Source organism: Staurois parvus, unplaced genomic scaffold (genome assembly GCF_062004578.1).
Source record: "Staurois parvus isolate SC_StPar_1 unplaced genomic scaffold, SC_StPar_1.0 ptg001689l, whole genome shotgun sequence".
Lineage (NCBI taxonomy): Eukaryota > Metazoa > Chordata > Amphibia > Anura > Ranidae > Staurois > Staurois parvus.
The window spans coordinates 476,703-504,151 of record NW_028319485.1 but is presented as its reverse complement, the minus strand read 5'-3'; the positions used below and the strand labels follow the sequence as shown (position 1 = coordinate 504,151).

At 42.7% G+C, this 27,449-nt stretch overlaps 2 protein-coding genes across 2 annotated transcripts in view; one reads left to right on the top strand and one right to left on the bottom strand.

The window, feature by feature from the left end:
- The first annotated feature begins 1,755 nt into the window (after positions 1-1,755).
- On the top strand, positions 1,756-27,322 carry LOC149434743 (uncharacterized). The gene is made up of 3 exons (XM_089663453.1): positions 1,756-2,073; positions 19,182-21,626; positions 25,397-27,322. The coding sequence occupies exon 2, from the start codon at positions 19,486-19,488 to the stop codon at positions 20,128-20,130; it is 645 nt and encodes a 214-aa protein (XP_089519579.1). The 5' UTR covers positions 1,756-2,073; positions 19,182-19,485; the 3' UTR covers positions 20,131-21,626; positions 25,397-27,322.
- LOC149434742 (uncharacterized) overlaps positions 26,333-27,449 on the bottom strand; it is a 55,548-nt gene continuing 54,431 nt past the window's right edge. The window contains exons 3-4 of the mRNA XM_089663445.1: positions 27,025-27,111; positions 26,333-26,352 (exon numbers count right to left, since the gene is read on the bottom strand). Of these exons, the coding sequence (XP_089519571.1) occupies positions 26,333-26,352; positions 27,025-27,111 (107 nt within the window). The remainder of the gene's footprint in view (positions 26,353-27,024; positions 27,112-27,449) is intronic.

The window sequence follows — 27,449 nt, the reverse complement described above, 5'->3', positions numbered from 1 at the left end:
AGCCAGACAAACAATAGGATGCAGCCACACAACACCAAACAATCCACATCCCCCCACCCCACCTATCTCCTATACATGTCTACACAATATTAGGACAGATCCCCCTATACTCCTAACAGGCACAGGGTGACTTACACATAAGAGGGATATGGGGAGCTTAGACAGGGGTCTCCCCACCTCTCCAAAGTGAGCTGTGTTCCATGGGCCCCCCACCCCATCAGAATATGTTTTTTTTTTCAAAACTTTTTTTGTTTATAGAGCCAAAAATAAGAAGCACACAGGTGATCAAATACCAAAAAAATAAAGCTCTATTTGTGTGAAAAAAGGACATACATTTTATTTATGTATCGTATTGCACGACCGCGCAATTGTCAGTTAAACTAGCTCAGTGCTGTATAGCAAAAAAAAGTCATAAATTCCATGATCTCCCCATAGTCTGCAGACGATATAACGGTCACACAAAGCAATCAATATCCACTTATTGGGGTCCTTTTCCCATAAACATGGAGCGGGAGACATTTTGGTGAAATTTATAACTAACTTTGAGGTTACTTTATATATTTTATAGCTGAAAGTACAAAATATTGTTTTTCTTCAAAATTTTGGTCTTTTTTTGTTTATGGCGTGAAAAATAAAAAGCGCGCAGGTGATGACATCCCACCGACAGAAAGCTCTATTTGTGTGAAGAAAGGACGGATATTTAGTTTGGGTGCAGCGTTGCACGACCGCACAATTGTCAGTTACATAAAGAGGCGTGGCCATGATGTACATCCTGCGTAGGGGGAGGGGATAAGGACACAAATTGGCGCTTTATTCTCATGGAGATCACATGGTTATTACTAGGAGGAGATGGAAACATTTGCTGGGTATTGGAGCTTTTGTGAGATGGATGGATTGGATGGCGACTGATTTGTATGGAGACATAATATAGAGCGGGAGGAATCCATGGTGTATTGTCACATGTATGAATGCAGGATTGGGGTACTATCCGTGTATTAGGGGGACCAATGACACCTTGGCTAGTATTGTAGATGAATCTGGGGGCGTCGGGGGCAATCTTCTTATGTTTATGGCCCTTTAGGGCAGATGTGATTTCTATGTATTTTATGAGAAATTTTCTCTGTATATTGGGAGTTTCCATCTTGTTGTATCATGAATGTAGTATGGAAGATGAGTCCTATGTACTAGGAATGGTCATTGGAAGGACAGAATAGGAGCCACATGATTGGCTGGCCAACCCCGTGACAGTATAGACTAGTGGGTGACATTGATTGAGATCTGCCCGCTGTGTGTATACAATCACCCGGCTAATGTCTAATATCAGGGGACACAATGTGCCAGCATTCATATCAGACTAAGGGAAAATGGCCGCCAGAGGAGGGACAGGTGGGCTACAACAAAATGGAGGAGGGAGATCTAATCCACTACACTGTAATGTGTATAACTGTGAGAACATTGATATCAGACTAAGGGAAAATGGCTGCCAGAGGAGGGACAAGCGGGCTACAACAAAATGGAGGAGGGAGATCTAATCCACTGCTATGTGATGTGTATAACTGCGAGAACCTAGATATCAGACTAAGGGAGAATGGCCACCGGAGGAGGGACAGGAGGGCTACAATAAAATGGAGGAGGGAGCTCTAATACACTGCAATGTAATGTGATAACTGTACAAACATTGATATTAGACTAAGGGAAAATGGCCGCCGGAGGAGGGACAGGCTGGCTACAACAAAATGGAGGGAGATCTAATCCATTCACAATAGAAGTTTACGAGCCGCCATCATCTTTTGTTTTTCAGTTTTTTTATGCTATTCAGCTTTTTTTGGACCAGCACCATCTAGTGTCTGCTCTCTATACTGCACCCTCTGTATAAATCTGTCTGGAGTCACTTCTTGGCAGTGTCACTTTCTGTCTGTCGCTTCTCTCTGTCACTTCCTGTCCCGGGAACACTTTCCTCCTTTCAGCCATTTTAGTTCGGCTTCTAGAAGGTCCTGTGATTGTCAGTCTCCATCCTGAACACACGGCCACCATAGGGCCAGCATGGGATCTTCTCCATGTCAGAGCACACGGGTAAGTCAGGTGGATCTCCTATTCCTGGTCCCGGCTCCTGTCCCTGCTATAGACAGATCAATATGCTGGTGTGTCTCTTGTTACTAAATGTAGATTGCCCCGCCCAGGGTCATTATACAAGGAGGGGGGGAGGGGCGATGAGGAGGGATGTGTATGGGGGAGGGGCGAGAAGCTGAGGAGGGATGTGTATGGGGGGAGGGGTGAGAAGCTGAGGAGGGATGTGTATGGGGGGGGGGGTGAGAAGCTGAGGAGGGATGTGTATGGGGGAGGGGTGAGAAGCTGAGGAGGGATGTGTATGGGGGGAGGGGTGAGAAGCTGAGGAGGGATGTGTATGGGGGAGGGGTGAGAAGCTGAGGAGGGATGTGTATGGGGGAGGGGTGAGAAGCTGAGGAGGGATGTGTATGGGGGAGGGGCGAGAAGCTGAGGAGGGATGTGTATGGGGGAGGGGTGAGAAGCTGGGGAGGGATGTGTATGGGGGAGGGGCGAGAAGCTGGGGAGGGATGTGTATGGGGGAGGGGCGAGAAGCTGAGGAGGGATGTGTATGGGGGAGGGGCGAGAAGCTGAGGAGGGATGTGTATGGGGGAGGGGCGAGAAGCTGAGGAGGGGTGTGTATGGGGGAGGGGCGAGAAGCTGAGGAGGGATGTGTATGGGGGAGGGGCGAGAAGCTGAGGAGGGATGTGTATGGGGGAGGGGTGAGAAGCTGAGGAGGGATGTGTATGGGGGAGGGGTGAGAAGCTGGGGAGGGATGTGTATGGGGGAGGGGTGAGAAGCTGAGGAGGGATGTGTATGGGGGAGGGGTGAGAAGCTGAGGAGGGATGTGTATGGGGGAGGGGTGAGAAGCTGGGGAGGGATGTGTATGGGGGAGGGGTGAGAAGCTGGGGAGGGATGTGTATGGGGGAGGGGTGAGAAGCTGAGGAGGGATGTGTATGGGGGAGGGGTGAGAAGCTGAGGAGGGATGTGTATGGTATCTATACTCCCACTGTGAGAGTACCAGAAATGATACTATAGAGTATATAACATGTTTCACTCCCTACATTCACTCCCCCCTTGATACTATAGCACTGGTATCTCTTGCTGAAGTTAAAGTAGAGCTCCACCCAAAAGGGGAAGTGCTGCTTTAACTAGTTGATGACCGCAGGTAGCCAAATGACAGCTGCACTGTGGCTGGCCAGTCCTGGTAGGCCGTCCTATGATGTCCTCCCAGAACGCGCTCTCCTGCGTGCCCCCCGTGATCTCCGTGATTGCCGTGTCCTATGACACGCTGGTCATCAGGAAATGCAATTGCCGGGTCTTGACTGCACTTTCCTCACCCTGTCAGAGCATGAGGAAAGTACTGCTGGCAGTTGTCAGAGGAGGGATCGGCATCGATCATTGATGATCAGTGCCTTGAGGATCGGTGCCCAGCAGAGCCACCTACCAGTGCCACCCACAAGTGCCCAGCAGTGTCACCCACCTTTGCCCAGCAGTGCCGCCAGTCAGTGCCCAGCAGTGCTGCCTATGAGTGCCGACTATCAGTACCCATCATCAGTGCTGCCTATCAGTGCCAGCTCATCAGTGTCACCTATCAGTGCCGCCTATCAGTGCAGCCTCATCAATGCACATCAGTGAAGTAGAACAATTACCTGTTTGCTAAATTTTATAATAGAAACAAACTTTTTTTTTTCAAATTTTTTGAAAAATGTATTAATGAATCTTAATGTATGAAGATATTATTTGTAGTGTACAAATTACAACCTGTATGTTACCTCTAAGGGTTGTACCCCTTCTGACTTACTGTTTGTCAAGACTCTAGAAGTAGCTCTATAGGTGCACAGTTTGGGGTTCCCTAGGGTGCGGGATCTAAGCTCCAGTCTGCTTGGTCACCAGAGCCCCTGATGGTGGGGATGGACTTGGAGCAGGCTGAGACCAGGTCGCGGCCCCCAGGTATGTCCAGGAGACCGCTAGTGTCACATACTTTAGTAGTGAGCCTGACGTGAAGAGGCAGAGCAGACCAGAGCAGGATGCGGATGGATCCGTGCGGCAGGTAGCGGAGTCAGGCGGGCCGGGTTTTGTATCCAAGAAGGCAGAGAAGACCAGAGAAGTAGGCAGAAGGATAGTCGGGTCACAGGCCAGGTTCAGCAACAGGAGGTCAGAATGATCAGGAGCAGCCAGAAGAATATCCAGAGACAAGCCAGGGGTCAGGGCAGGAGAAGGTCAATGGTAGTCAGGAGCAGGCTAGGTTCGGCAACAGGAAACAACTCAGAGTCAGGAATCACAGGCAAAGGAATAAGACCATACGGCAATTTGGATCCTGCAGTGGCCAGTTTAAATAGCCCTCCCTGCGCCAAAAGGCGTGCCTAGGTCCTAGTGCCTGCCCGGTGCTGTCAATGGTGACAGGTGCGCCTGGGTCTTAGTGCCCGCCTGCCTGTATGTCTTATCGGGATGCTGCGCATGCACATATTCATGCGATCTTCCCTGACATTGCCCCCCCCCTTATGGACAGCCTCTGGATGCCCAATTGGCTCCTCTTTTGCGGGTGACTGCGAAAAAATTCCTGAACTAGGTCTGTGGCATGAACATTCTGAGCTGGTTCCCATGAGTTTTCCTCCGGACCATACCCCTTCCACTTAATAAGGTACTGTGTCTGACCCCTCCTTTTCCTACAGTCCACAACAGCCTTGACCTCAAATTCCTCTTCCCTGTCCACGTCTATGGACTCGGTGCACCTTGACCTATGACTAGGAAATGGATCGGGTACGGCAGGTTTCAACAGTGACACGTGGAAAACTGGGTGTACTCTAATGGACTCCGGAAGTGCCAATTCATATGTGACTTTAATTCTGTGTCTTATCAAGAATGGGCCCACAAACCTTGGTGCCAACTTCCTCGAAGGGCACGCCATCTTCAGATTAGTTGTAGCCAGCCAGACCTGGTCTCCCAGATGCAGAATCAGTTCTTCCTTTCTCTTTCTGTCGAAGACCCTCTTGTTGTCTTCCTGGGCTTTTGCGACCGCCTCTTGTAACAATTTATTGTTAGAGACAAAGAAATTTAGTATATTCTGAGCAGCAGGAACGGAAGTTTCTGGGACCAGGTCAGGTAAAAAGGTAGGGTGGAACCCATAGTTAGCAACAAATGGTGATTGTTTAGTGGCAGAATGGCTAACATTGTTATATGCGAACTCTGCCAGAGGTAAGATTGCCACCCAGTAGTCTTGGAGGAAGGATGTGTAACATCTGATGTATTGTTCCAGGGTCTGATTGGTTCGTTCGGTTTGCCCGTTTGTTTATTTGTGGGTGGTAGGCAGAGGAAAAGGATAACTTGATTTCCAGGGTTTCGCATAGCGCTTTCCAAAATCACGAAGTAAATTGTACCCTTCGGACCGAGACAATGTTCACAGGAACTCCATGGAGTCTTACGATTTCTTTAATGAAAATCCGAGCAGTCTCAGAAGCAGAGGGTGTATTCCTTAGTGGCAAAAATTGGGCCATTTTTGATAACCGGTCCACAACCACAAAAATAGCAGTATGTCCTTGGGAAGGCGGAAGTTCCACTATAAAGTCCATGGATATCATTTTCCAAGGCCTATCAGGCACTGGTAGAGGTTTAAGTAAACCCCAGGCCTTGTTTCGAGTGGTCTTGTTCCGATTGCAGATGGCACAAGTCCTTACATATGTTTTGCAATCCTTAGCCATATTCGGCCACCAGAACGAGCGTTGGGCCAATTCCAATGTCTTGGAAACCCCGAAGTGACCTGCTTAACCGGTGATCATGGCAGTAACCCAGAACAAGAATTTGTGCCTCTTCGGGTACCAAAATTTGCTCCCCTTTCCATGAAAGCCCTTCCCTGTTCTGTACAGTGATTCCAGGTGGACTAGAGGCTCCTACTGAGGCCTGCTGCAATTGAGACAGAAGTTCAGACTTTTTTTTTTTATATTAACAATTTTTATTGGTTTTCATGAAATACAAACAGTATATTTCAAAAGGATAAGAAAAGAAAATAAACATAACAGAAAGATACATCGATGGCAAAATTTAAATAGTGTCAGGACCAGCGGAGTCATAAATATCAATGTAAAGGATATCAGGGCCTTGCAATGTGGGCCGGCATAGAAGAGGTGAAAGTATCCCACGGGAGCCAAATCATCTCAAATACAGCAAACGAACAACTATGTAGTTTAGTCAAATATTCCATCTGTCTTACATCAGCAATGAGTTTGTACAAAATCGGCATTGAAGGAGGATTAGAGGATAACCAACACATAGGAATGCTTCTCCTGGACGCGGTCAGCACATGTACAGCGAGTTTCCTGGATACTTTAGGTAATCCTGGGAATGGTAGACCCAGTAAAAAATGTAATGGATCAAGTGGGAGAGAGACATGCAGCAATGAATTCAGCAAGGAGAGAACATCCTGCCAGAAAGGAGTAATGGAGCTGCATGTCCAAAAAATATGATAGAGAGAACCAAGGTCTCTACTACAGTGCCAGCAATCAGGAGAAGCACTCGGGTTATAAGCATGCAGAACCTCAGGTGTTTTATACCATAACATCATAGTCTTGTAAATATTTTCCTTAAAAACCACACAGACAGAAGATCTAGATGCATTTTCCCAAATTTTCTTCCATGTTAATAAATCAATATCGCATTGTGTGAATTGAGACCACCTACGCATGTAAAGGTGAGTATCATTGGATAAGGAGGGGGCTTCCATAAGAAGTTTATAAGTATTAGAGATTATACCCCTATGGTGGGGACCCTGCATACGTAAACTTTCAAAGGGAGTAGGCTTCCCCAGAGTCAATGAAGGAGATAAAGTGGAAAAAAAGTGGCGTATTTGAAGATAAATATATAGGTGTTGAGAAGGTAAAAGGGCTTTTTTTCTGGAGGACTGGGAATGAGTGTAACTTACGAGACACCGGGTGTACCAAGTGACGCAATTGAAAAAGGTTAGCTACAACCCAATGCGACATCCGGGACATGGCCATATTGTCTAGGAGATTAGGGTTATAGAGGACATTTGTCAGTGGGGAGCAATCGGAGGCCAGTGTAAATTTAGCCCTACATTTCCGCCAAACTGTCAGAGAAAAATACATAGGTCCCAGAAATAAATGGCGAAAGGAGGAGACATCCACTGCTGAGGTCGACCAAAGGAGAGAGCATGGATGAGCTGGGGACAATTGCAAAGATTCGATCTCAGTCCATGTGTTGGGAGGATGATGGGAAGACCATGACATGAGAAAACGAAGATGAGTTGCGTAGTAATATGTTATAATATCCGGGGCCCCCAAGCCCCCCCTAGATCGTGGGGAAAGCAAAACAGAACGTGCAATCCTGTGCCGCCTGTTGTGCCAAATAAAATGCAGGAAAGATTTCTGAAGAGAGTGAAGTTTGGACATAGGAACGGGAACGGGGAGGGTCGCAAACAGGTACAAAAGTTTAGGCAACACTGTCATTTTTAATACGTTAATGCATCTTAGGAAAGAGATGGGCAAGGCATCCCATCGTTTCAGAGAGCGAGAAATTGCTATAAATAGTGGAGGGAAATTGGCCTCGTATATGGATTGGTAAGAGGAAGTAAGATTAGTACCTAAATATTTTAAAGAATGGGTACACCACCGGTAGGGAAAGGCTTCCTGAAGCAAGGATAATGTGACAGGTGGGACGTGAATTGGGAGTGCCTCAGTTTTAGACGTATTAACTTTGTAACCTGAAATAGCCCCAAATTGTTTCAAGATCTGATGCAAAATCGGTAAAGAAGTATAGGGACTCGTGAGTGTGAGGAGGATGTCGTCTGCAAACAGCGATAATTTGTACTCATGGGTATGGGAATGTATCCCGTGAATATCCAGATTCGACCTAATGGCTGTGGCCAGTGGCTCCAGGCAAAGAATAAACAGCAGAGGGGAGAGTGGACAACCCTGACGTGTGCCATTTGACATCTGAAAAGGGAGTGAAAGAAAAGATGCTAATCTGACCTGCGAAAATGGGGAAGAATAAAGGGCCTTCAAGGCTGCTACAAATGGACCCCGGAAACCAAACCTCTCCAAAACCATAAACATGTAGGGCCAACTTAACCGGTCAAAAGCTTTTTGAGCGTCCATGCTCAGTAACACAGCAGGGGTGGAGGATCGATTAACCAGATCAACCAGATCAATAGATCTCCTGGTGTTATCCGCAGCATGTCTGGAAGGCACAAAGCCCACTTGGTCCCTATGTATGAGTTTGGAAATAATTCCGGACAGTCGGTTGGCTAAAATTTTTGTGAAAATCTTGTAATCGGAATTAAGTCGGGCAATCAGACGGTAGTTGTCTACAATAGAGGGATCTTTATCGGGTTTAGGGATAACCGAGATATAGGCTCGTGAAAATTCAGTCTGGGGTGTGACCCCCTTAAAAAGATTTCTGTAAAGAGAAAGGAGATGGGGAGCCAGGATACCAATAAAGGATTTATAATAGGTGTAGGGTGAACCATCCGGACCCGGGGCCTTACGAGAAGGGAGATGTTTTAATTGTATCAAGTAATTCCTCTATCGTAATGTCAGCATTAAGAATGGCAATGTCTGAGGGTGATCGTTTCGGAAATGACAAGGAATCAAAAAAATTGTCAAAGGATAACTGTGTGAGAGGCGGGTGAAGGTCTGGGATCAAACAGTTATACAGTTTCTCATAGTAGGAGCCAAAAAGGGTTGCCATGACCTGAGGATCATAGGTAGGGCTGCCGTTTGGTTGGATTAAAAGATCAGGCATCGTGGAAGGAGACTGAGCTTTAAGTCGATTGACTAACATACGATGGGGTTTGTTGGAAAATTCATAAAATTTCTGTTTAACCTACAGAAGGGATTGTGCAGCCTTACTGGAGTCGAGGGTTTTAATTCGGTCACGTAAAAATGTTACCTTCCGGAGCCCAGAAATGGACGGCTTGGCCATCAACCGTCGCTCCGCCAAAAATAGTTGATGCACAAGAGAGGCCTTAGCACGTGCCGCAGATTTCTTTAAACGAGAACCCATAGAAATACAGAGTCCCCGAAATACCGCCTTATGGGCCTCCCATAAAATAGAGGAAGAGGCTACAGAGCCAACATTGAGGGTAAAATAGGTATCAAGTCCCCGAGACAATTCATCCCTAAGATGATCTGTGGAGAGGAAGGTCTCATTAAGGTGCCAATGACATGGTTTGGGTATAGCGGGAGGAAAGAAAAGGTTTAAAGTCAGAGAGGTGTGATCAGACCAGGTAATGGGGTTAATTTCAGAAGAGACCAAGAGTGGAAGCAGTGGGGCAGAGATGAAAAAATGATCTAAGCGGGAGAAGCTACGGTGAGGGGTGGAGTAGAAAGTAAATTGTTTATAGTTGGGGTGTTTAATCCGCCAGGCGTCGAAGAGACGATGCTCCCTTATCAGTCTACGAAAGGATTTTGAAGCGGAGCATTGCCACTTCGAGGGTGTGGACTCAAAAAGAATTTTCCTGTCCTTATGGGGGAAAAAAATCAAATTAAAATCACCCCCCACAATCACATGCGAAGTGAAAAAAGAGTCTAAAGCAGCGAGTGTTTGGGAAAGAAATTGCAATTGACCCGTATTGGGGGCGTATAAATTCAACAGAACAAGGGGAGTGTTACCCAGCATACATTCCAGAATAATGAAACAACCTTTTTGGTCAACTTTGGAGGAAACAATCCGAAGGGAGCAGTGCGACCCAATGAAAATTGCCACCCCAGCCTTCCCGGGGGCATCAAAGGCCGAATAGGCTTGGGGAAAAAATCTTGAGGCAAAACGAAAGGAGCCAGCTGATTTGAAATGGGTCTCTTGAACAAAAATAATGTCTGCTCCTGAGGATCGAAATTCCCTCAAAGCCATCCACCTTTTTTGAATGGAGTTGAGGCCCTTGACATTATACGACAGAAACCTCAAAGCCATTATAAAATAACAAAAATTGAAGCAAATGTGTTAGCATAAAAAAGAAATGAAATACCATCGATGCAATAGAAAAAAAAAACAAAAAACAATAAAGTAACACAGAAAGGTGTAAACATAGAAATTGACATAAGTATCCGTGAGGATATAAACTCGGGAACAACCAATTGGCCCAAGTCGTCTAGGCCAGTGTTTTTCAACCTTTTTTGTGCAAAGGCACACTTTTTTCATGAAAAAAATCACGAGGCACACCACCATTAGAAAATGTTAAAAAAATTTACCTCTGTGCCTATATTGACTATATATAAAGTAATTCTCTTGAATATTATTCCATAATAAAGTAATTATAAAATAATTTCTTTGTGTTTGATTCCTAAAGTATTTTATAATTGGACCCGGGGGCCGGACCAAGAGTAGATGAATGATGTGTATGTGTCATCCATAGTAAGTATAGTAATATTCCCCCATAGTAAGCATAGTAATTAATCCCCCATATAGTAATTCATCCACCATAGTAATTCATCCCCCATATAGTAATTCATCCCCCATAGTAATTCATCCCCCATAGTAATTCATCCCCCATACAGTAATTCATCCCCCATATAGTAATTCATCCCCCATAGTAATTCATCCCCCATAGTAATTCATCCCCCATAGTAATTCATCCCCCATAGTAATTCATCTCCCCCATATAGTAATTCATCCCCCATATAGTAATTCATCCCCCATATAGTAATTCATCCCCCATATAGTAATTCATCCCCCATAGTAATACATCCCCCATAGTAATTCATCCCCCATAGTAATTCACCCCCCATATAGTAATTCACCCCCCATATAGTAATTCACCCCCCATATAGTAATTCATCCCCCATAGTAATTCATCCCCCATATAGTAATTCATCCCCCATATAGTAATTCATCCCCCCTATAGTAATTCATCCCCCATATAGTAATTCATCCCCCATAGTAATTCACCCCCCATATAGTAATTCATCCCCCACATAGTAATTCATCCCCCACATAGTAATTCATCCCCCACATAGTAATTCATCCCCCATATAGTAATTCATCCCCCACATAGTAATTCATCCCCCACATAGTAATTCATCCCCCATATAGTAATTCATCCCCCATATAGTAATTCATCCCCCATAGTAATTCATCCCCCATAGTAATACATCCCCCATAGTAATTCATCCCCCATAGTAATACATCCCCCATATAGTAATTCATCCCCCCTATAGTAATTCATTCCCCATATTAATTCATCCCCCATATTAAGTCCCCAAGCCCCCCCTGTGTCAATTCACTTACCTTTGCTCCGCGCGTTCCTCTCGCCGTTCCGGTGTAGGTCTCCTATGAGGATCTGTCCCCCTCGACGTATCTGCGCATGTGCCAGTTTCAGGCATTAGCAGCCGATCGGCGATCTCCATCACATGCGCAGATACGTCGAGGGGGACAGATCATCCTGACAGCATCACGCTCCATGGGCCAGATTAAAAGGTCCGCCGGGCCGTAGTTTGCCCGTCTATTTGTGAGCCGAGGCAATTTTTCCCACGGCACACCAGACAATATCTCACGGCACACTAGTGTGCCGCGGCACAGTGGTTGAAAAACGCTGGTCTAGGCCTATGGCTAGACAAATTCGGGAGCAGCATGACAATCAAGACATCAGAAAAATCGTCATGCCCGGCCAGATAAAACAGAAGTGAGAAAATGCACCCAACAATGGTTCGGCCGGACAGAAAAGAGAAACCCGAAAAGAAAAAAAATTATGTAAAAAACCCAGGAAGGAAGGATCATCACCGGAAACACATCAGAAGGGCACCCCAGAGAATCATCATACAGACGGATCGATCTACTGAGGGTGACGTGGACGCTGTGGGGTACGTGTGAGTCTCTTCCGACCTCCGCGGACTGGAGTCCAGATCTTGTTGGGGGTGGCGGATGGACGAGACGGAGTTGGTGGCAGAGGGGACATATCTTCAGGCAAAGGTGGAAGTCCCAGGCGCTTTACGAAGGAATCCGCCTCATGAAGATCACGAAGCACGACTTGGGTATTATCCCTAGTTACGACCAACCGGAAAGGAAACCCCCATTGGTAAAGGACATGATGTTGTTGAAGGTGTGTGGTGAGCGGCTTCAGGGCTCGCCTCTTGGCCAAGGTAGTCGGAGACAAATCGCAGAAGAGTTGGAGTCTGTCACCTTTAAATTCCAGAGATGATTTGTGGCGAGCAGCTGATAATAAGGCTTCTTTGCTTTGAAAAAAGTGGAAGCTAACTATGACGTCACGTGGTCTGGTGCCTTCGACAGGTTTTGGGCCCAGTGAGCGATGAGCCCTGTCCATTCGCCAGTCTGTTTCCGGAACCAATGGAGCAGTTGCGCTAAAGAAGGACAGAAGGTGACGGTGCAATTGCGCATCAGCGATTGATTCGGACATACCGCGTATACGGATATTTTGGCGCCGTTCCCTGTTTTCTAAATCCTCTTGCTGGAGCTGCATTTGGGACATGGAATGCTTCAAATATGCGTTATCCTCCTCCAAAACATGAACGTATTGCACCAAATCATCAAACTCCGTCCCCAATTTATCAGTGCGGTCTCCAATCTGAGTTATTTCCCCTCTGAGATCTAATGCCAGCTTTCCAATTTTAGTGGATATGGATGCGGTAATATTGCGCAGAAAAATTTGCAGCTTGTCATCTAGCGCTGAAAGTGTGAGGGAAGGAGACGGTATGGTTTGCTGAGATATCTGGGTGGAGGGAGGATGATTTCCCGATGCAGAGTATTCTGCTGTCCCCCCAGGGAACTGGGGATCCCCAGTTTTATTATGGGGATCAGAGTCCTCCATCTGGGGCTGAGTCAGGGCAGAGGCAGGCATGAAAGCTGACAGGCATGAAGGTGCAGTACCCTCCGTGACCACCGGGGGGCCGGGATCTCTCCCTGGGTTCCTGGGCATACTGGAGGCCGGGGATTGCGGCCTGGACAGGAACCGCCAGAGCGGCGAGGGCCGCGAATCCGGTGGCTACGGGAAGGGGGGCTTCCAGTGCCCTATCTTCCCCATACAGGTCTCTCCCTGGAGCCGGGCCGGGTGCCAAGTGGGTGTGACTCACCCTTATTAGCAGGGAAGCAGTGGCGCGTATCAGGTGAGTCCGTGCTGGCCGGGGATGAGCGGAGCTCAGCTAAAATGCAGCCGCCATCGTCCCTGGCCGCGCATGCGCCCCCGAAGTTCAGACTTTAATAGCAAGAAATTCCCTGCTGGTAGAATGGTGTCCGGTTTTGGAGATTCTTTTGGATCCTCGAACATACGTGAAAGCGCATCTGGTTTAGTGTTTTTGGATCCTGGCCTGTAGGTGATGTGAAAAATGAATCTGGAGAAAAACAGTTCTCATCTAGCCTGGCGTGGTTTGTGACGTTTAGCAGTCCTTAAATATTCTAAATTCTTGTGATCGCTATATATCAGAATTGGATGTATGGCCCCTTCCAGCAGGTATCTCCATTCCTCCAGTGCTGTCTTTATTGCCAAGAGTTCTCGGTCCCCAATGTCGTAGTTCCTTTCAGCTGAGGTAAGTTTCCTAGAGAAGAAGGCTACTGGATGCATTAGTTCCTTCAGGCCTTTCCTTCGTGAAAGAACTGCCCCTACTGCGTTTTAGGACGCATCTACTTCCAAGGTGTAAGGAAGAGAGGAGTCTGCATGGCTTAAGATGGGGGCTGCTGTGAATAATTTCTTCACTGTCTCAAAAGCTGTTTGCGCCTCTGGGGTCCAATGGAAGTGGACTCCTAACTTGGTGAGGTGAGTGATAGGTGAAATGAGGCCCGAAAAGTTCTTAATGAATTTCCAGTAGAAATTTGCAAATCCGATGAACCCCTGAACTCCTTTTTTGTCTGAGGGTACCGGCCATTCCAAAATTGCTGTGATCTTTTGGGGATCCATTGCAATTCCGGCAGTAGAGATGATCAGGCCCAGGAATAAAATGCTCTGTTGCTCAAAGTTGCATTTCTCTGCCTTAGCATATAGTCCATGCTGGCGAAGCCGTCCCAGAACGCATCTCACATGGTCTCGGTGTACCTCCAGAGATGCGGAGAAAATCAGAATGTCATCCAGGTAGATGTAATATATAAATGATGTAGCGCTGTAATAACTCATGAGTATGGTTATAAACATATCACTCTACTGACATCCAAAAGATAGCAATTGTGACATATATAAGTGATGTGTGCAATATAGAATACACTTATAAATATCCAAGTGATCATAAACAAGTGATCATATCATCATTGTCACACAGTGCTTCCCTATACAGGGTTACGCATCATCAGATAAGTGACTTATATAAACAATGGTGATAAAAAGTCCACTATATTCGGTGTCAAGTTGTGTCTCAAAAATCCACACAATGCAATGATCACACCATGTGCTGCTGTGCCAGTGCAGGTAGTGAGAAGTACTCCTATATGGCAGGCGTGCCCGCTCACTTTCCCCCTGCGACCCACAGGGGCCAAATAAGCCTCTTGGATCACCCTGGATCCTACACGATTTCTCCAGGCCAGAAATGACTCCACCACCTTCTATACTCTCTCCTCCTCCTTCCTCTATTCCTCTTTAGTCAGGCAATGGTAGGATGCTCATAAGTATGATGTTTGGGAATCCTGTGATTCACCAACCGTAGAGAAGTGCAACCATATATAAGTGTATTCTATATTGCACGCATCACTTATATATGTCACAATTGCTATCTTTTGGATGTCAGTAGAGTGATATGTTTATAACCATACTCATGAGTTATTACAGCGCTACATCATTTATATATTAGATTTATTAGTTCTATCTTAAGGTGAGATTTGGATGTGAGCGGCTGTTCCTTTTACTCATCCTAGGAGACATAGAAGCGCAGGAGGATTTACATATATCATCCAGGTAGATGACAACAAAAACATCCAGGTAATCTCTGAAAATGTCATTAATGAAATGTTGGAAAGTGGCAGGCGCGTTGCATAACCCAAATGGCATGACCAGGTATTCAAAGTGGCCGAAACGGGTGCGGAAGGCCGTTTTCCATTCGTCCCCTTCCTGTTTGCGGACCAGGTTTTATGTCCCTCTCAAATCCAACTTGGTGAAGATAGTGGCAGTCTTGAGTCTCTGGAATAGTTCAGGAACCAAGGGAAGGGGATACCGGTTCTTAACGGTAATCTTATTTAGTTTCCGATAATCCACGCAGGGCAGCAAGGACTTGTCCTTTTTTTCTATGAAGAATATTCCAGCTCCAGCTGGTGATGTGGAGGGCCAAATGAACCCTTTCTGAAGATTCTCCTCGATATATTCCTTTAGAACTCCTAGTTCCCATTCAGATAAGGGGAAGATCCGCCCAATGGAAATTTCAGACCTGGGAAGCAAATCGATCGGACAGTCATAGGATCGATAAGGAGGAAGTGTATCTGCTCCCCGTTTACTGCATACGTCAAGATAGTCATGGTAAGCTGGAGGAATTGTTTGAAAGAGTTCCGTATCAGAGTCCATGCACAGTAGGGTAGGTGGACCTGAGGATACCTTGGCCAAACAATGTTCCTGGCAGTAAGAAGAGGGAAATTGGATCGAGCCCGACTTCCAGGTAATTTGAGGTTCGTGTGCCCCGTAGTCAAGGAAGGCCCAGTATGAGAGGAAACAGTGGGGCGGTGATAGCATCTAGAAGTAAAAATTCCTGATGATGGTTGGTTACTGTAGTATGGATTGGTGGGGTCTCTTTGTCTGCCAGTCCGGATTTAATACGGGTTCCATCAGCAAGAAAAATGTTTAACCCGTGTTCTTTTGGCAGTAATGGGATATGTTGTTGGGCGGCAAAGTTTAAATCTATGAAGCAGCTGCAGGCCACCGAGTCAATAATTGCCGTCACCTACAAAGTTCTTCCGGGATGCTGGAAGGAAATGGGAACAGCCAGGTGAGTTGAACTATTTGAACATGATGGAGGAGCAGCTGAAGAAACAAAGATGCACTTACGCAATTTAGCTGAGCAGGAATGCACATAATGGCCTGGTTCTCCACAGTATAAACAGAGGTTGTGGACCCGACATCTTTGGCATTCCTCGGTAGTTAGTTAAGGATGTATTAGCCCGAGTTGCATAGGTTCCGGGGCATCCGTATCCTCAGAATCCCGGGTTCTAGCAGGGGGATTGTGCTGAGCTGGAAACTTGGGTAGCACCCAGGTAGGCCTCAGAGCTTGGTTGGATCTTTCCAACCTGCGTTCACGTAGCCGACGGTCAATCTGGATGGCTAACGCAATCAGATCTTCCAAGGAACCAGGTATGCCTACCTGAGCTAGCTTGTCCTTGAGGGGCTCGGCCAGGCCCAGGTGGAACTGATGTTGTAGGGCTGCATCGTTCCAGTTTGTGTCACCACTCCATCGTCTAAAGTCTGAGACATAGTCCTCTGCTGCTTGGCGACCCTGTTGAAGCGCATGTAATGCTGTTTCAGCTGTAGTTGTCTGCTGTGGAACGTCGTATAGCTGGGCCATGGCATTGAAAAATGTAGTCATGGTGTTTAGGTGTGGATGGTGACTCTTGAGCAGGCGGTGGGCCCAACCCTGAGGTTCTCCCTGCAGCAAGGAGATGATGAACCCCACCTTAACAGTCTCTGTGGAGAAAGTTTGTGCTTGCAGGTCAAAATACAGCTGACATGCGTTTCTGAATGCCCTGAATTTACTTTGATCCCCATTAAATCGTTCTTGAGTAGGCACACAAGGTTAAGGTGAAGGTAACTGGACCACCGTACTAATACGGGTTTCTGAGGAATCACTAGCCAAGGGAGAAGTAGCCGGATCTGTTGGTACAGAAGCGGGTGTAGCCAAGGTTTGGATACGTTCTTCCAAATGTGCATATCCATCCTGTAAGATCTTAACAGCCTGGGTAAGTGCGGTCAAATGATGACATATCTCATCCAGGGGAGAAGGTCCTCTTCCAGGCTCAGACATGGCCGTATGGTACTGTCACGACTCTAGCGGTAGCTCTATAGGTCCACAGTTTGGGGTTCCCTAGGGTGAGGGGTCTAAGCCCCTGTCTGCTTGTTCACCAGAGCCCCTGATGATGGGGATGGACTTGGAGCAGGCTGAGACCAGGTTGTGGCCCCAAGGTATGCCCAGCTGCGGTAGAGGAGACTTCTAGTGTCATGTAATTTAGTAGTGAGCCTGATGTGAAAAGGCAGAGCAGATCAGAGCAGGATGCAGATGGATCCATGTGGCAGGTAGCGGAGTCAGGCGGGCCGGGTTTGGTGTCCGAAAAAGCAGAGCAGACCAGAGCAGCAGGCAGAAGCATAGTCGGGTCACAGGCCAGGTTCAGCAACAGGAGGTCAGAATGACCAGGAGCAGGCAGAAGAATATCCAGAGACAAGCCAGGGGTCAGGGCAGGAGAAGGTCAATGGTAGTCAGGAGCAGGCTGGGTTCGGCAACAGGAAACAACTGAGAGTCAGGAATCACAGGCAAAGGAATAAGACCATACGGCAATTTGGATCCTGCAGTAGCCCGTTTAAATAGCCCGCCCAGCACCGATAGGCACGCCTGGGTCCTAGTGCCTGCCCAGTGCCGTCATTGGTGACAGGTGCGCCTGGGTCCTAGTGCCCGCCTTCCTGTATGCCTTGTCAGGATCCTGCGCATGCGCAGATTCCTGTGCCGCGGTGATCTTCCCTGACACTGTTGAGTCCTGCAATCAACTTTATGAGCTCCTTGTAAAACTATTATCTCTTTCCAATAACATCTATGAACAAGAGAAGATATGGACCCCACAATTCCTCTATATACTCCACAATTCTCCCATGTGGACACCTCGTAAGTGGTTCTCCAGTATAGACTCCCAGTTTGGGGAACTCATTTAGAAGAAGCCGTCAGCTAGAATCAAACTCCCTACTCTACAGTATGGTGAAGACCAAGGAGGCCTAGCAATACCAAATGCTAGACTTTATTTTATCGCTGCCCAACTTCAGCATCTTACCAGGTGGGACTTAGTAGACACATTAGATCCCATCCATTGATTGCTACTTCCATCAGATACAGATTTCACATCACTCTCACACTTGTTAATGGGCTTCAGATGGCACCAGTGGGAAAGGCATGATCTTTCATATATATATTCCAGTCTTTTGACTCTTACTGAAGACTTATAGAAAGAAATGGAAAACAGTCACAGGAAATCAGAGAAAGTGGTGGGAGATGATTTTGACCTCCATACCTCTCATCTCTCTGTCCTCTTCACAGAAACTCAGTCATTTCTTTTGCATAGATCATTCAGGACCCCAGCTCAATTGTTCAGCTAGGATAGGAGGGATTTCCCCTTTGACCCCACTTGTAGCGGTGATGTCAGGGATTTGATACGTGTTCTGGAGATATTCAAAAAGTGGAATGATATGACCAGTATTATAATGTTGGTATTCAATATTCCTCAGGTGTTCCTCTTGGTGTCAATAGAGGAGGAATTATTTACACCTCCTCCTATTACAAGTCATAGAGCAATAGTGAGGCTGCTGTTTATTGACCATAAAAAATATCCCGATCTTGGCTATCATCTCAAACTCCCAGCAGACAACAGTGGATTGAGCAGGTGAACTCCACATTAACATGTGAAAAACAAACTTACCAACATTGTAATTCCCCCAGGAGATGTATGTCTGGCAGAACTGGCTGGATACTCCTTGCTCACTCCTGGTTAGTTCTTCATAGGCTTTTAAAATCTTATCTCTTTTAGCCCCATAGAAGGAGAACGGCCAGTTGTATCCTACTGAATGGTGACTACATGGGGGGCCCATACTTGGGGTATGATCCTGTAGACACGGGCCTCATTGATCGGTGTCAGCTATCTATGTATGTACTGGGGGAGTTACTTGCCGTGTACAGCTGAATTGTTCTAGGTTGTTTCTTCTTTTCTCTGTTCATTTGTTTATAAAAGGTAAAAGTGACATCATAGACAAAGCAAGTTATTGTTCTGTATGATCTGTAACAGTGCCACAACTGCCTATACGTGAGAATGTATGACTCCATTGTCTGGGCTGAATGTTGGGAATACTGTGCGCACTTATAAACTTTCTAAATAAAATCTATTTGATTAAAAAAAATACTGTAGATAATGCTGTACATGTTCTTTCTATTCATAAGATATGTTTAGTAATGAACATTAAAAATAGAAAGCAACTTTATGTAGCCCTTTATATAGAATTCTTTTTTCTTTCTCTACAGGTAGATTGATGAACCAGGTTTTTGGGACATTTTGGTCTTCATGAATACAGCTGAGTCACATGGAAAATAAAACACATGGATGTCTTAATTGACTGAAAGTCTTTACTGCAGTTCACTGGAGGATTCACACGGGATACAAGTCATATCTGTGTTCTAAAAGTCATGGTTTGGATCCTCTTCCACTTTGATCCAGCAGGAGAAAAGTAATTTCAGTGTTCTGGAAGTGACAATGGCTTTACAATAAAGTCCAACCCAAGTATACATAAGAGGAGTCATTTCAAACTACTTGTTTGTAGATTTTACAATGGAGAGAAAATATATCACACACCAAAAGGCTTGCAAGGGAGAGAAGCCATATCAGTGTTCTGAATGTGACAAAACTTTTACAAGCAAGAGATACCTTATAATACACCAAAGAGTTCACACTGGAGAGAAGCCATATCAGTGTTCTGAATGTGATAAAGCTTTTACAGTGAAGTCACATCTTAATAGACACCAGAGGATTCACACTGGAGAGAAGTCATATCGGTGTTCTGGATGTGATAAAGCTTTTACTCATAAGTCAAGTCTTCTCACACACCAGAGGATTCACATTGGAGAGAAGTCATATCAGTGTTCTGAATGTGATAAAGCTTTTACACAGAAGTCAGATCTTATCAGACACCAGAAGATTCACACTGGAGAGAAGTCATATCAGTGTTCTGAATGTGATAAAACTTTTACTCAGAAGTCAGATCTTATCAGACACCAGAAGATTCACACTGGAGAGAGGTCATATCAGTGTTCTGAATGTGATAAAGCTTTTACACAGAAGTCAGATCTTATCAGACACCAGAGGATTCACACTGGAGAGAAGTCATATCAGTGTTCTGAATGTGATAAAGCTTTTACACAGAAGTCAGATCTTATCAGACACCAGAGGAGTCACACTGGAGAGAAGCCATTTTAATGCTCTCAATGTGACAAAACTTTTTCAGTTAATGCCGGTCTAATCTATCATCGGAGGATTCACAAATTTCATCATAGATTATATTCTGGAAAAAAGGAATATTAAATAAGTTTTAGGTGTCACAAGTTAGTTTCACATCCCCAATGTCAGTCCACAAGCTAAAGAAGAAGGGAAAAGATAAAATGCTACTTTAAGAGAAACAAACTAAAATCTGAGCAAACTGGAATGTAATGATTGGATGAACTGAGTTTAGTGCTTATGTCCATCAATACACAACTAGGAGGGATTTGAATATTTTATCGCTTGACAATTTGTTTTAAGATAAGCATCTGTTAAATCTAAGTTATGATTCGGCACTTATATTGATGGCAAGCTTGCAAAATATTTGGTTTTTATGATTAGTCATAATTAATATTAATATGTGTAAGTGGTCTTTGACAAATGGTAGTATTTACTATTCTTCAATTATAGCTGAGACCAAAAGATATACAAGTTAAGCTGAATTAGTATATACCAGTTGAAAGTTGAGTAGACTATATTTAGAGATAGTTGGTTAAAAGTATTTGATAGTTATGTCAAGGTTATTAGAAGTGACTTACTATTACATTACGTATTTTCTGTGTATATTTAGAATACATTTCTAACATTAATACATGTATAGTTTAGTGATTATACATTGATATGTTCTTAAGCTATACTATCTTTTAAATATATAGCTAAGGGTTACATCATTGGTATATCAGCATACATATGTTCCTGTCCATCAAACATCATATGTTTAGCATCTTTTCCTTTTATGAAATGGCTTTTCTAAGCAGTAATACTTTCCATAGAAGGTATTAAGATCACTAACTATGACGTACATTTGCCTCTTAAAAGTGCATGAGACACAGAGACTCACTCTCACACTCTCTCTCATACACACAAGCTACATGACTCTTGCATACACACGTCTGAGAAGCTGCAACAGGTGCATACTGAGATCACTTCCAGCTACAATTTAGTCACATCCGGCTTCTCCTCCTTCACAAAGTCATTGGGAAGGACAGCATGGAGCACATGGCAAGGACAGAACAGCCATGACAGATAATGGTGACTTTGTTTTAAACGTTTGCTTGTCATTTTTACAGTAGTTTTATCTACATGGAACTGTTCATAATACGCTGTACATTGTTATTTGACACCATTGTGTGATAGAATAAAATCACACTTCATTTTTTATTTCAATGGCTCTTTCATTCATAATCGCCTCAAGACACTAGAAGAAGTATTATATGTGTCTAAAAATCCAACATTTTGGCGAGCCAGCCACCGCCGCACGTTTTTTCTACGGATTTCCCCATGCCTTGTTAAGGGGGAAAACTACGCACAATTCTGTGATTGTCAAGTCTTGGGAAAACACGGTGAAAAAATCCTAGCAGAACAGGCGATTAAACAGACTTGGACGAGAATTCCAGTGACTGAGCCGGGTCAAACGAGAAAATCTTCTGATTACGGTGAGTAACAATTATGGAATTTATTGATGACTTAGTAAATGAAAGCAAGTTAGAATTTAAAGATGTTTCTTTATATCCTGAAGACGGTCAGCTATGGCACTATATGTATAACGAATGTTTACAGGCCAATATTCAGATAGATAAATCTAGATTTACTGTGCACAGACAACGTAAAAAGATATCTAACATCTTAAATTTAGTAAGAATATTCAACAAAATGATTTTGAATGTTGATTTATCTGTTAAAAAAGCTTGTACATTAAAACAGACAGAATGTAGCACTGTACAGCATGAAAATTTGTCTCAAGATGCTCCTAGTTGCCCAAACTGTGACATTTTTTGTAATTACGTAGAGAATCTTGAGGAACAAATTGATTCAAAGACAAATCTTTTGTTAAGACTGCAGAATGACAGTAAACAGGTTGCCATGATAAACACAGATGACAAACAGAGTGATTCAAAACCAGAGCCACGGCTGTCCGATATCTCTGAAAGTTCGGATATTGACTCTGATGACGAAACACAAATTAAACATAAAGAATTGTTATGTAAAACTGCAAAACTTAAGTTGCAAATACATAATCAATTAATGAAAGTTTTAAAAGACATCCCTGCTTATGATCCAGATAAAGTTATTTATAGCAACATGGAAATATATGAAATGCATGTCAAATGCCATCAGATTTCAGATCATGACATAAATTATTTATTTCCGATGTGGCTACCAATTAAATTTATGTCTCGAATTAAAAATACTGTTGTTAACGATAAAGATCAGAAAAAACATAATGACGCGACAGACAGACTGCGACAATTGCTCTTATGTTCAACAGGTGAAGACGTACCTTCTGTAGAAATGCTAGACTTACTTCAGACTACTGCAGACGAAGACCCTTTTGAATGTAAAAATAAGTTTTCCAAAGCATATAAAATTATATTTGGAGTAGAAAATGAGGAAGACTCAGCTATGATCAAAGCTTTTGTAAAGAAATTCACGTATTTAGACCCAGTAACCATTGTCATAGCAGAGGAAAAACAAAATCTGAATGATATAGTAAGTTTCATTGACAAAATTCGAAGAAAATTGAAAAATAGCAATATCACTTATGAGGTAGCTGCGCTTCAAAGTGACAAAAACAGTCAGATTACAGTGCTGCCAGGAACTACAGGTCCCAGTAAGAATGACAACGACAGATGCAAGCAAGCGAGTCATAAAGAGTATACCACATGCTTTCACTGTCATAAACAAGGTCATATCAGACGCCATTGTTGGAAGTTTAAATTTTACTCACAAATAAAGAAACTGGAAATACAAAGTGAAAAAGCAGCTTTTGTACAACCTGCTGTGTTGTGTAATGATAAAAGTTTAACTGAATTGCCTTATGCTTCAACAGTTAAACAAATTCACACTTTGACTAGAAACAACTGTTCTGACAACAGGGTGAGAAGGGCTGTCACTGACAGAAATGGTTTATTACCAGTTCCAAAAATAGAATCACGTCCACATTCATCCCCGATATCGTTAGAATTTGTCGCTCCAATAGTATTGGATGACAATGGAAGGCCTTTTATAGACGGATTACTAAATGGTAAAAAGATCAGATTCCTAATTGACAGCGGATCTGAGATTAATCTGACCAGAGAAAACGTACCTGTGAAACCAAATTCACCCATGTGTAATATAAAAGGTTTTAATAATACAGGTCATTCCACTGCTAGACAGGTGCCTAATGTAACATTTGAAGTACCTGGGCTAGTGAAAACTAACATTGATATTTGGTATAGTAATGCCACCGAGAATATTCTTGGCATTGATTTTATCAATAAGCAGAAGTGGATTATTGATATTCCGACTAAAGTTATTTGGAGGAATCCATCTAGGCCCAAATCAATGTTAATGGATCCTTCTATATACAGTGATGTTGGTTTCAACTCTAAAATGTCTACAGCACAAAGATGGCCCGATACTGATGGTAATTGTGCTTTAAAGGAATTGGTACAACGTTTTCCAAGTTTGTGGTCAAAATTTAAAAATGACATAGGAACTTTGAAAGATACAGAATTGAATATTGAGGGAAAAGATCCCATACCCCTTAATCAGTATGAGTTACCACAAGAATCAATAGGACCACTTTCTGCCATTATTCAAGAGTTTGTACAACTTGGCATTTTAAAGAAAACACAATCAGTAGTAAATAACTGTATTTGGCCTATCAAAAATGCTGACAATTCATATTCTTTGTCAGTTGACTTCAGGACACTGAATAAACATATTACAAATAACAAAGCAGTTGTTCCGGATCATTCTAATATCAAGTTACATTTAAAGGCCGAATCCAAAGTGTTTTCTGTTTTGGAAATCGATAACAGTCATTTTTCGATCCCCTTAGCTAAAAGTTGTCAATACAAGCTAGCTTTTAAGTTTCAGAAAGAGACTTATGCATTCACTCGATTAGTAGCTGGTTTAGACATCAGTGATGGTGTAGTCCATGAATCCATAGCAAAAATTCTATCAACATTTTCAAGGCCAGAATGCATTTTTCAGCATGTAAATACAATTATGCTGAGTACGCAGAATGTTAACGAACATATTACTCTTTTGTCTGAGTTATTTATGTTGTTACAGGATGCAGGCCTAAAATTAAACCCGGAAAGAGTTCAGCTGATGAAAAGTCAGGTGAAATGCTTTCACATGCAGATTAGTAAAGGAAAGAGACAATTATTGCAAGAAACAGTCACAGCTATCACTGCCTTTCCAGTTCCTACAACTCATAAATCATTGCAACAATTTTTGAAAAACATAAATCATTGCAAAGAGTTTATACATGGTTTCACAGAGAAAGTTAAGCCATTATATCATCTTTTGAAGAGTAAAAATAACTTAGTTGACCAATGGGGTCCAAATGAGAATAATGCTTTAAAAGTGTTGAAAAAGGATTTGCAGAATGCGCCAGCATTAGGTACAATTGAGGTTTGTTCCAATGCTCCTTTTGTTGTGAAAACTCATGTATCTGATAATGCAATTTCAGTAACTTTGTCTCAATTAAAAGAAGGTAATGAGAGACTAATTAGTTACTTCTCCAGAGATGTATCACCATTGGAAAGAACTTTTACACCTGAGGTACTGCAACGGCTAAGTGTCTTTTATGCAATCAAAGCATCAGAAAGCACAGTGAAGTCACACAGTATCATATTACAGTCTCCTGACAGTTCACTAAGAAGAATTCAGAGAATGTGGTGAAAGGTATCCTCAGTGGATAAGAGCACCGTTAGCCAAACACATTGTGATAGGTACAGCTGTATCAGACAAGTCTCTACCTCACATTCACAGCAACACATGTATTACTGAAGAACACTCTAACACCAGAATAATGACATCAGCACAGAAAACAGCTACGCATATTTCTAATATTATAGGGATGAGAACAAAGGCATAATCCTTTGTCATCTCTGGGGTGATACAAAACCTTTCTTTGTTTAGTAAAACAGGGTTTTGCGGTCATGACCTATGATGAAATATTGCGTCCTGTCATACCTAAATATCACACTACTTTTGTATTCTAGTTTAGGTAATTTTAGACAGGATTAGGACAGTATTTTGATTGATATATAGAAATTTTCTGTAAATGGAAATAGGAAGTAATGTTACTTCACAATATGTGTTCCAACCTCATAAACTGATTGTTCCATAATCTTTCATATTTGTTGAAAAAAGGTGTAAGAATAATGTAATGTTTGTGCCAAAGTAACAATACTGCATTTCTTTACAGAAATGACATCTAAAATCAAACATGAAGCGTAACAATTTCCTACAAGCCAACGTGAAGGAATTTGGACGTTAAAGAAGAGATCTTCATATGGGAAGAAGATTGAACAGGAGCTTAATAATTCACACTTGTGACTGATTTATCACGTTCAACAAAAATGTTTCTACTTTACAGAACTTAAAGAAGATATTTTATAGACATTGCATGAAGAAAAGATTCATCAAGAGGAAATCTATTTATTATTAGTGATAACATCATTTATTATTGAAAATATTGTTATAGGTCACATATACATTTTAATGATCCTCTTATTCTGATACTTACATCCATATTAGGATAATAATATTATTATTATTATTTATTTTTTACATATTCATATACAGAATATGTTTTAGCTAATACTTCACAGACTTATTCCAGTTAATAGAATATCTTTTGTTAAAAGGTTAAGAAACATATTACTCTTGTATGAGCAATAGAAACTTATGACACATTTTAGAATGGAAAGTATATTTCCGGAGAGTTAAAATATTATTCAAATATGGAAATATACTACATTAATTATTATTACATCATTTAATTATTATTATTATTATATTATTATCATATATCATTTAAAATTAACATTATGATTAAGAATTTTTATAGTAAGAAAAACTGAAGATAAGGTATAGAGTTTTGAAGGAAAGTTATTTTTGGTTGGTCCAGTTATGAAGAATATGTACGATCATTTGGAATAAGGCAGTGTGTATGGGCCATGAATGAAGTGTGCATTGGTTAAAAATTAATTATGGACTAATCATAGTAAGGGGGATTTATTAGAAATCAAAATTATGATTCGGCACTTATATTGATGGCAAGCTTGCAAAATATTTGGTTTTTATGATTAATCATAATTAATATTAATATGTGTGAATGGTCTTTTGACAAATGGTAGTATTACAATTCTTCAGACATAACTGAGAATGAAAAATAGGAATAAGTTAAGCTGAGACAGTAAATATGGGTAAGTTAGCTGAGACAGTAAATATGGGTAAGTTAGCTGAGACAGTAAATATGGGTAAGTTAGCTGAGACAGTAAATATGGGTAAGTTAGCTGAGACAGTAAATACGGGTAAGTTAGCTGAGACAGTAAATATGGGTAAGTTAGCTGAGACAGTAAATATGGGTAAGTTAGCTGAGACAGTAAATATGGGTAAGTTAGCTAGACCAGCTAAACCAGCTGAAGACTATATTTAGGCATAGCTGGTTAGAAGTCTCTAGTATATGTCAAGGGTATTAGGAGGACTCATTATAGATGTACTATTACATTATGTATTTTAATAGTATCTGTGTGTATTTAGTATACGTCTCTAATATTGATACATATATAGATTAGTGATTATACATTGAAGTTATATTATCATTTAAATATGAATAGCTGAGGTTACATCATCGGCTTACAATATTATGTACATCAGCATCCATATGTTCCTGTCCATCAAAACCATTATGTGAGTGTCGTCCCCTCCCTTCTATGCCATACAAGGTATTACGAATCTCTCGCTATGACACACTCATTCTGCATATAAGGGACAGAGGACGGGAGCTCACACACACGCTAACACTGACACTCTGACACATACACATACATGTGTAGGACGTTCTGAGAAAACAACAGGTGCGTGCTGCAAGACAAATATCGTCACTTCCATCTATTTCCGGCTTCTTCACAAAGTCTGGAAGGACAAGTAGAGCATGAGAAGGACAAGAACATGAAAGACAGAACAGCACATGGCCGGACTTCAATAACTAAAAATGGTGACTTTTTCTTTAAACTTCAGCTTGATATTTCTACAGTAGTTTTATCTACATGGAACTGTTCATGATACGCTTTACATTGTTATTTTACACCATTGTGTGATAGAATAAAATCACACTTTATTTTTATTTCAACGGCTCTTTCATTCATAATCGCCTCAAGACACTAAAAGAAGTATTATATGTGTCAAAAATCCAACAGGGGGTGGTAAAATATGAACCTGCAGCCACTTGCTGGGGATTTGGATTTTTTACA